Source organism: Gymnodraco acuticeps, unplaced genomic scaffold (genome assembly GCF_902827175.1).
Source record: "Gymnodraco acuticeps unplaced genomic scaffold, fGymAcu1.1, whole genome shotgun sequence".
Taxonomy (NCBI): domain Eukaryota; kingdom Metazoa; phylum Chordata; class Actinopteri; order Perciformes; family Bathydraconidae; genus Gymnodraco; species Gymnodraco acuticeps.
The window spans coordinates 883,428-894,266 of NW_022990652.1; the positions used below are offsets into that span (position 1 = coordinate 883,428).

The following is a 10,839-nucleotide window of genomic DNA, read 5'->3' on the forward strand; positions in this document are numbered from 1 at the left end:
GTTTCTGGCGCAGAGCCACTGTGACGGCCCGTCCACACGGTGGCGTGCGTTACAGCTTCCAAACGCTTCTGCCCATTCACTTTGGATGGGGTGACGTCACTTTTAGTAGAACTGTATTTTGGGAAGCGACGTGGAGCGTTTGCTGGCGTTGCTCGCTTCAAAAAGTTGAGCAATGTTCAACTTTTGGCGCCTCGGCAGAAGCGTCAGCCAATGAAATCCCGTTTATGCAAATCTGCCGGTACAAGCGCTAGCCAATCAGACCGCGTGTATGTTGGGAGAGGCTACGCAGGTAATTCCTCATATTCCAAAAATGTGAGGGAAAATTCATTATGGCGGTAGTGAATCACCCGGTGCTGTATGATCAGTCTCTGTTCATCTACCGGGATATAAACCAGAGGAGCGAGGCATGGAGGGAGGAGGCAGAGACAGTGGGTGAAACTGGTAGGTTTTCGCCTGTTGGGGATTTTTTTTTTTCTTTTCTCCAGTTTACTTAGTTTTAACATTGCTATTGCTTTGTGTGTCGGGGGCAAGAGATTCATGTGATTGGTTGTTGCTGCTGTGCGGACCAGTAGCGTAGGCAGAAATGTACTTTAGGGTGGGCCAGATTTTTCTTCTGCGCATCGGAAACTAACCACGATCCCGCCGGTACCGGTGGCAGATTACTTTTAGAATACTTCCTTTCCTCTTCTTTTTCTTCCTCCCTCCTCTTCTTTTTATCTTTTCTTTTCCTCTTCTTTCTATCTTTCCCTCTTCTTTTTTATTTCTTCTTTCTCTTTAGAATACTTTCTTTTCCATAACAGATGGGTATGTTTTGGTGAACGGGAGACACGTATTTTACTGTTTTAATGGCTTATGAAGAGCACGAACACAACATTTTAGTGTCATTCTTGACAGCTCTCTCATCTGCACCGCACATAAAAAGAAAAACTCACCCAGACTGCATTATTTGTACTGTCTTAAAACCTTTCCTTGGAAAAGTTTATGCATTGTAAGGTGTCCTTGGGTGCTTTGAAAGGCGCCCCTAAATAGAATACATTATCATTATTATTTATTATCTGAAACGATGTAATCACTTTTAAAACTTTTCCCAGTTACTTGCCCCATGCATTCGGCAGCAGCAGGCCATTCAGTTAGATTTGATCCCGTTATGAATGTCATCATTTCGACAATAAATAAATGCTACATAAACGTTATCTTCCACGTTTTATCTAAACATCTCCGTTTCTACCTTCCAATATGTTTTGAAAGAGAACTCTCTCTCTCTCTCTCATCTGCGTGCGGGGCGGGGCCTCACGGACACGCTGCATCTCTCGCTCGCAGATACGCTGCAGCGCTGTGCACACGGTTCTGCCGGTAATGAATATTACATTGTGAGGAAACTTTCGACCAATAATTCCAATAAGTATTCACTTCAGGTTTACGAAAGTAACTGCACTCAGTTTACTCGTTTTTCAAATGTAACGCCAGCTGAATATACTGATTTTTTTTTCTTTCTTTTTTTTCTTTCTTTTTCTTCCGATTACGTAACACCGTTACATGTATTCCGTTACAACCCAACCCTGTGTAAGGGTCGAGTGCAAACGTTTTCGTTAAAACTGGTACCTGAGTGCAACGGAAGTTGAAGCTCCTGTGGCGGAGTCTTCCAGAGCCTGGAGGCGAGCATCGATAGCTATCATGGAGCTAGCCAGGGATTGCAGGGAGCCGGCCGCGCTACTCTCCATAGGGGTGTGTGACGCTCCCGGACTGGCGAGCCTGAGAAGGGGTGGATTTTTTGGAGGGGGACGGGATCCTGGGAGGGCTCGACTTCCTGCCCTTTTTTACCCTCCGCGGCTGCGGCCTCGTCCTGCTCTCTGGGAAGCTGGCTGGAGCTGCTGCCCCGGACTGGGGAGCTACGCTGGAGACCTGGTCCGAGAGCTATCGCCGCTGAGAGAGAGTGAGGCCTGGGGCTGTGGGAAAGCCCTGCTGCAGGAGCCGGGCGATGAGGAAGTCTTCCTCTGTTGATAAGCCGCTGTGGGGAGCCGAACCGGGATCGGAGACTTCCAGAGAAGGTTCGTGTTCCGAATTGTCCGAGTTGGACATCTTGAGCTAGTTGTTTCTTACGGTTTTTCTCACGAGAAGCAGTATTGTATTGCAACTACCATTGCGTGTGATCATCTGCAATGACAACTGACAGGGAGGAAGAGCAGGCATTTAAGGCATTTAGCATGTGCAGCGATTGGCTGCTGAGGGGTGACGCTCTCGTATTTAATGAGGGGGGAAGGGAGCCATAGAGTGACGTGTGAGTGACTCGAGTTAGGTCTTCCTTATTGAATTTGCGCTAAAGCTTTCATTTATCCTTACTGGAGCAGCAGGGCTAGCGGTTCATATAGAAGGTTCCTTGGTAGCTCAAACAGAATGCTAGCTAAAATGCTTAGTTTGAATCTTCTCCTTAATGAGACCCGCAGGATCGCGGCCGACTTTACTGTCTTTAAGCGGCTGTACCGGGCTCGGTTTTGAAGCTGGTAATGATGATATCATATGAAAGTAGATGACCTAATGGCATACAATGGTACCAACCACGTGATGCTAGCTTGTCGGCAATGGGGCTAAAAAACATTCTACATTTTGGAGGGAAAAACTGACATGGCAATTTCCACAGGGGTTTCCTTGACATCTAACTTCAAGATACCTGTATGAAAATGGGTTCTATGAGTACCCACGAGTCTCCCCTTTACAGACATAGGCCTACCCACTTTATGATAATCACATGCAGGTTTGGGCAAAAAACGTTTTTTACATGCAGTATAATGTGTTAATTACGCCTTTTCATAATGGTGTATTTCAATATTTCTGCATATTGGGGGCCCTATACAGTCTTGGAATTGCATTAATTGGGTTAGACTGTAAAGCGGAGACTCTTGTGGATCCAATGAGCTCAATTGTATTAATGTGTGATGATGTTAGTCCCCATAGTAGTCATTTCATAGTGAGACCATGTTTTGAAACTTGACATCAATGTATAAAATGAGATGTTGTGACATCTAGGATAATCACAGCCTCATGAAACTGTTCCAACCACAAACTAGAGACATTTAGAGAATGTGTAGCTTTCCTAGCTATATTGACAATAAGGGGGTTTCTGAGCAGTTCCAGAACAGAAGTACTCAAACATGTGAAACGTTTTTCATACCAAATCATCGTTTTAGCCTTCTGACATGTATTCCTAATTTGTCATGTCCTATTTTGCAGCTGGTAACGTGGAAAGTAGTATGCCTGTCAAGCAGCATATTGCATGGAGAAAGAAGGCTGAGATGCTCCAGTCTCAGGTGGATGAGCTAGAGGAGGAAAATGGCATACTCAAGCAGCAGCTTGAGGACAATAATTCTATACAAGAGCAAGGTTTGTACAGGTGGAGCAAAGTTTTACATTAGGGCTCTCCAGAACCTGTGTGGCTTCAAACATAATTATGGCGCAGTATACCACAACAGTATTTCAGCTATTATTGAATATTATTGCCAGCCTTTCAATATTATTTTTTCTCAAGTAACTATTTTTGATTTGGCCTTATATTTTTACATTTAGTGCATGTAGATATTTAGCTGGACAATGTGTAGGGTCACGAATGGCGTGTGTCCATATAGCGTTTTTCACTGAAAGAAAACTGCTGGCAGGGCGCTTGGGAGCACTTCATTTGTTTTTATGACAGTATCTTGACATCGCCCCTTTGCTTTTACCTATTTGGGCTACTATCAATTGCATTTAAAACTGTATAGCCTCCTATTGGCTGCTGCTTTATGTGCATCTTTTGAATTGCAAACAAAAATGGCTGCCAAGCCATCTATTTTTTTATTTATTTATCAGGGACAGTGCACATTGATAAACATTACTGTAAATATGCCAGTTAGCCAAGAGGCTATTTTTCATCCGTAGTCCCTGGACATGTACTTTCTACATTTATAGGTCTCTGCTCAGTGTTATACAAAAGGGGTTTGTAGTTTGTTCTTGATATTCAGGCAGAGTACTGCAAAAGTATTTTGCGTTATAAATCATACTCTTGAAATGTTCAACAAAAATATTAAAAACAATTTAACAGAGAAAATAAAAATTCCCAGGGAATTCATGTCTCTTATTTGGGCTATAATATTTACAATATTTCAGCTATTGTTGTCATTTTTAAGGAATTCCTTTAGGAATTTAATTAACTTCACTTGTGTATAGGCTGTTGACTGCTGCCTTGTCATAGCATATTGGCTCTCCATTTAAAGATGAATTGGCTTAGACCACATGAGCACTAATTGATTGGAATTCATGGAAATACACTAATAGTGATAGAAACATTCTACACAATGCAGTTTGAAAGTAGCAGACTAATGCATTTTCTCATACACAACTCCTTTTTGTATATATAAAACACAAGACATCCCATCTAAAGTGTTGTGCACATTATTTGTACTTCTGCAATGTTTCTTCATACCCAATCTAACCTCCACCGCATCAATTAGTATGCAATTCAGTTCATGTACAACCTCAAACCACCTTAGGTTATCAGTTGCTCAAGCTCAGTCACACCAATGTAATTCTGTAATGTTGTATATTGTGATAAAAGCAGACTCCTCTGGGCTTTAGGCAAATCCTTTGTGGGGACTCAACTTAAAGTTTATTTCTGTTTGTCATTTATCATTCATCAACAGATGGGAACTTGGAAGTAATGGCCACTGGAGATAAGGAGCCGGAGCCCATGAGGTTGGACTCCAGCACGGATTCCAGCAACGATTCCAGCACTGACTCCAGCACTGACTCAAGCTCTACCTCTGACTCTTCTGATGAGGGAAAGAAGAAAAAGAAGCAGAAGAAGAAAGGCAAGAAGAGAAGCAAAAAAGGGAAGAAGGAAAGCAAAAAGGCGAAGACGTCAAAAGGAAAAGTAGAGCGAGGTATAATAAACTAAGACACCTGCTGAATGTATTTAGGTGTTAGGTAATTAGGTTATTATTGTGAGCTTAGTGCTTTATACTGGGTTTGGGTTGGGGCATACAATCCCATTGACCAATCATCATCACTCTTATCACCAATGTACTCTTCATCGTGCCGGAGTGGTTGGGGTGTAGGTTGAATGAACTAAAATAGAGACACACCACATGCTTACTAGAGGTGTAAATCTTCACTGGCCTCACGATTCGATTTGAATACGATTCACCTGTCAACGATTCAAATTCCCAACGATCCTCGATGCATCTCAATGTATTGCATCCTCAATTTTCTATATTACTGCACATAGCAAAACATGTTATCAATTAATACAAGCAGTCAGATAAATCTGAACTCCCTTTTTTATTTAGAAAGTGCTTTCAAAGATCTGACTGTACAGACTTTAATATAAAAGCTTCTTTTCAATACCAGTATCTGTGTGAGCCACCTCACATAAACTTAATAAAAACAAAACTTAAATAATTCTACAGTGCATTACAAGTGTGTTGTAATCTACAACAATAAGGTTTTCACATAGAAGCTCAGTGTTTCCCTAGGCTGACTGCTTTGGGGGGGTGAATGGGCAGGGAGATAACTTTTCAGATTATTCCGACATCATGTGAATGCAGCACAAAGTCGATGGCATTTACACTGCCTAGCAGCTACGGACCTTCCCTTACTCATAGTTCTTCTACTATGCGATATCTATGAGCGCACAGCAGACGTTTGATTCTGCAAGGAAGTGCAACCAAACAAAAAGTTGGGGATATTTAAACTTTTAGTGGCGAAGCGCAGCCAGAGAGTACCCGCAGCCAATCAGTAAACAGAGTCCTGACATGTTGACCTATGTTATAAAGAATTTCTTGTCGCCTGAAACACATGAACACGCCTCAGAAAAATGTCATCATTGTGGCGATCTGCTCTTCGCAGCTGCCTGATGTGAATTTGGCATAACAGAGCAGCTGTTATTGGTAGTGACAGCAACAAGTTAGTGGACTGCAGATCGTTTGAATGCCGCCTCACACCTCCGCACACACAGACACCCTGTGTGTGCGGAGGTGAGAGGCGGCATTCAAAGTGTAAAGCTCTGCCCTCGTTGAAACAGAGATCAGAGGAGAGGAGAGAAAATAGCGCAACAGAAAATGACAGCAGAACGCAGTAAGACTCTCACTAAGCTGATATGAAACCAAACTCCTGATTATGTTCCGTCACTGCATCGATGCAGAATCGTACATCGCGATGCATCTTATAAATGGAGAAATGTCCACACCTCTAATGCTCATCTACTATGGCTGTTTGAGCTGAACCTGTAATGAATAATGAAATATAAATAATGTTCTCACCAGTTTTTACCACCAATATGTTTTTTATCAATAAATAGCCAATTATCTAACTAGATTTGCACACTGCACATACAGGCACACTACCTAGTACCTACTATAAAATACAACACATGTTCTAAAACAAATGGGAAGTCACACACATTCATCCAAGTTGTAGACCCTTTTCAAGAGAAAATATGTGAGAAACACTATGGCTCACCCTGCAACTAAGACATTGCACACAATACACACCACAACAATTATTGGGGGGCCATAACATTTATTGACATTAATGTATTCTTTATTTTTCAGTGTCTTCCATCTCAGATGTGGTGGGAAGATATCGGCGTGTCCTTAGACTGGTGCAGAGAGGCTTCAAGATGACCAAAGCTTTTAAGAAAGCTCATGTTTCCAGGAATGCTGTGAAAGACACTGCAGCAATTGCTGAAGTATTCCTGGTGGACAAAAGTGTCCTAGACCAGTTTAAGGGTAAAACCACACTTTTAAAATTAGCCCAACTCTGTCAGAAGAAAATAGTCGGTGAACTGGCAGAAAAGATTGCTGAAATGAAAAGCAACAAACAGCTCATCCCCTTTTCTGTCAGGTAATTCTGAATGTGGGTTGAGTGTTGTTGTGGGGGGTGTCACTACCCGATCTGCAGTGCGCATGTGCGAGATGGTCCGCCATATTGGATAACTCCGGACGGCAACCGACGGCAACCCAAGTAGGACAACATTGACACAGTGGCTTTTGGCAAAGCTCAAAAGGAAAACTCGAGAGAGATGAGTTATTGTTATTACAACGTGACTTCACTATTATTTAACAACTCTTTTTATTGGGTTCTTTTATTTGGGGTTATGCACATTGTCAGAATAAGTGAGGAATTAATTTAACTTCTGTTAGACAGCTATCATACTGAATACATATTGACTGTGAATGTATGCAAACATGTTTGGCATATAGCTGTCTAACAGAAGTTAAATTAACTTCTCACTTATTCTGACAATGTACTTAACCCCAAATAAAATAATCCAATAAAAATAGTTGTTAAATAATAGTGAAGTCACGTTGTAATAACAATAACTCATCTCTCTCGAGTTTTCCTTTTGAGCTTTGCAAAAAGCCACTGTGTCAAGTGTCCATCTTGGGTTGCCGTCCGGAGTTGTTCAATATGGCGGACCATCTCGCACATGCGCACTGCAGATCGGGTAGAGCTGCAGATCGGGTAGAGCTGCAGATCGGGTAGTGACAGGGGGGACGTTTTTTCATTTTGGGAAGCTACTTTGGGGAAGTGTTTTGGCGACCTGTTAATGATTATGTTTAGATGTCCTTTAGTAGGATTGAATGTGGTTCACAACTGTTCAGTGCTTTTACTTGTAGTATGTTATTAAAATAAAAAAGCTTTCTTTCTCTGATATGCTGCCTATAGTGTTTGTTCTACTGTGCTTTATAACCTGGTATTGACTTCAGTTATCCAGTGTTCGTGATCAGTTGTGCAAAACATTTCGCTTTATTTCCCATGTCTGTTGCATATAATTAGTGGATGAATGTATGTGTTCTGTTGATAGGTTATAGACTTTCTACTGTTCTCAACTGTTTTTCACTTTAATTGGATAGTCCTAACACATGCCTACAAACGCTTAGTGGATAACCTACTAAAAGTATACAAATAGTCAACTCTAGATTAGTTGACGATCAACAGATAGTCAACTAAACTCTAAAGTTGCTTATCTGTTGATCATCAACTAATGCTTAATGTAATAGTCAACTAAACTTGAGTTGCTTATCTGTTGATCATCAACTAATGCTTAATGTAATAGTCAACTAAACTTTAGTTGCTTATCTGTTGATCATCAACTAATGCTTAATGTAATAGTCAACTGAACTTTAGTTGCTTATCTGTTGATCATCAACTAATGCTTAGTTACTTGTCGGTTTTGAACGGTGCTGTTGAATGTCAACTGACACATGTCAACTGATGCACTGTTGACATGCTACTAAATGTCAACTGATGACTTATAGAGTGTTAACTATGGACTATCAAAATAAAGTGTTACCGAAGTCTGCATCACCGACTGTAGGACGTTCGACATTTTCCGTTATGAGTGGAGGAGCGATGAATGAGCTGCAGATAAACTACAATGCTAACAGTGAATTAGCCCCGAGCGAAAAATGCTAACCTATCACTCCTAGTGCGCTTATTACTTATCCTAGCTCCACATCCAACACATTGTTTATGATCGTAAAGACACAGAATCTAAGGGTGCCCACCTCTATAAGCAATAAAACTGCAATTCCGTTATCTGCGTTATCTGCTGTGCTCCGTGCACTTTGAAATCTAATCAAAAGTTGTTTACCTCAATTATTTGGCGTTTCTGCATCGCCCGGCTCTTTCGTTCTTTCAGTGGTTTCTTGTGCTGAAATGTGGAGGGGACGGCTCCGGGTTTCAGCCTCCGACGTGCTATTAATGCTTCTCCAATCTCCACCAACAGACTTCATGATAGCAGGATCAACGTCGTATGCATCACACGCGAAGTGGTCAGAACACAACTTGCTCCATTTTGTCGGTTGCCATCCAACACGATTCACTAAAAAAATCCATTTTTTGCGGATGATTTGGTCTTTGGGAAATGCATGTAAAACTCTCCCAGATCCCGCACCGTTCGTACAACAAAAAGCTCAACAATAACCCATGTTAATTCAGTTTTCTTTTCGAAAAACATGTGACCGAGACTGCCGAGTCGGGATATTTGGTCCAGAGACTGTTTGGCCACTATTACGTCACGTGCGCGGAGGCTGCTGGGAATTGCATGTCAGAAATTCAGATGGCTTTGGGTCGAGTTTTGGATCTATAAAAAGCTTTTTTTTGGGTGTATTATCTCGATTTAAATAAAATAAAAAATACAGGCAGTCTTAAAAACAACATTTCTATAAAAATGTAGCATATTTGGAAGCTTTGCATTTGATCTAATCTAGTACATGACCATTGCATGTATGATATGTGTAATGTGTATTTGTAAAGCGCTTTGAGCATCTGGAAAAGCGCTATAATAAATGTAAGGAATTATTATTATTATCTTTAAAGAAAGATGTACAACAGCAAACCCACCATTTTATGTTTTTTTCCCCAAATTATTACTTGACCAGGACTAAGCAGTAATGCTAAACTACTATAGTTTACAGTACAAAACAGTATTTGCAAAAACATAATATTATGAAAATTACTATGAAGTGAGGAAATATGAAAAATAAAAATCTGAGAAATCCTATAACTTCATCAAATATATCTTTGCTCTTCAGATCGAATGTCTTCCAAAACTGCTACAAATCACTATATAATGCACATGTTCTACTCTGAAACCACCAGTATGACCTATTCTGGTAGGGTATAGGTTAAAAAGCTACATTATTATGGCTAGGTAACAATCCGGTTCATGGTTAAAAGAAAGCAATCTTGACTGTTGGTAGGGAACAGGAAGTGTTCAATAAGAGATCAGATTCTCTCCATTGGCTGCGTTTGACCATAACTTGTTGTTTTTCTTGAGGACTCAGAAGAAAAACTGTTCCCAGAAACATGTTGTATCCTATTTTTCTACAGGGCAAAGTGGTATAATCTCCAAAGAATTGCAAACTTTCATTCAGACATAAAAAAGGAGTAAACAGCACCCCTGTAGCTTTACAGAGATATACTTTGAATTTGTACTGCAGCCTCCTCGATGGTGTTGCTGGGTATGTTTTATTCTGACAAGATACTGTGAACAGCAGTACGAGTCTAAGCTGTGTTAAATAATTAGCTGCAGTCCGATAGTGACAGAGGACTGGTGTGCAAGTCAAGTCCTCCTGCCCGAACTTATGTTCCTACTCACATTGATATATTGGTTCTGTAGTCAGTGCTGGAATTGGGCCGGTACTCACCGGTACGCAGTACCGGCACTTCTGGTTCTGACCCATGGAGTACCGGCACTTCTTGCTCAGTACCGGCATGCTGGCGGTACTCCGGTACTCATGCACCGTGCCAGTACTCAACACTCTCCCGCCGTTCTTATTATACATCCATATATATATATACAGCCGCCCGGTACTCAGTAGATGAGTCACGAGGTGCCGAACGGACATTCTCATCGCTCTAACCGCTGGAGTTTCACAGCGGCTGTCAGCTGTTTACTCCTGCCATTCAAACAGAACGTGCTGGAGAGGGGGCGGGGCTTATCTTCTCCATGTAAATACTGTGGTGGAAACGACTATGTCAAAATTAACCTATTTGACCGTGATTTAATAGTAATACACGTTTCAAAATAATAATAATAATAATGCCGAAGTAACAACATACTGAAAACTGTTAGTAAAACCATGTTTTAATGCTTTACAATTTACATACCTAGATGCACGTGTGTTGTGTTTATGCAGTGCAACTCCCACCCAGTGGGTGGCTATGTAGAGTGATAGAACAGAGCAGGCACGCCCCCGAGAGAAGGAAAGCAAGTCACGTCACAAATTAGCATTTCTAAAATGTTAGCGTGGATTAATAAAAGTGCAAAAAGACAGCGGTTGTCGCCGGAAGAAACTTCAAATA

At 41.2% G+C, this 10,839-nt stretch overlaps 1 protein-coding gene across 1 annotated transcript; it reads left to right on the forward strand.

Annotated features, from left to right (window-relative positions):
* The first annotated feature begins 2,000 nt into the window (after nt 1-2,000).
* On the forward strand, nt 2,001-6,900 carry LOC117554892 (coiled-coil domain-containing protein 106-like). Its single transcript, XM_034229462.1, has 4 exons — nt 2,001-2,048; nt 3,229-3,378; nt 4,671-4,910; nt 6,579-6,900. Exons 2-4 carry the CDS (start codon nt 3,249-3,251, stop codon nt 6,872-6,874), a joined length of 666 nt encoding a protein of 221 aa, XP_034085353.1. The 5' UTR covers nt 2,001-2,048; nt 3,229-3,248; the 3' UTR covers nt 6,875-6,900.
* Nucleotides 6,901-10,839: the final 3,939 nt, after the last annotated feature.

Bases quoted from the DNA above. Each gene is read 5' to 3' on its own strand.
- LOC117554892 (XM_034229462.1), top strand. From the start codon at position 3,249: ATGCCTGTCAAGCAGCATATTGCATGGAGAAAGAAGGCTGAGATGCTC. The intron at 3,379-4,670 runs GTTTGTACAGGT...ATTCATCAACAG, and splicing joins TAATTCTATACAAGAGCAAG to ATGGGAACTTGGAAGTAATG. The intron at 4,911-6,578 runs GTATAATAAACT...TTTATTTTTCAG, and splicing joins AAAAGGAAAAGTAGAGCGAG to TGTCTTCCATCTCAGATGTG.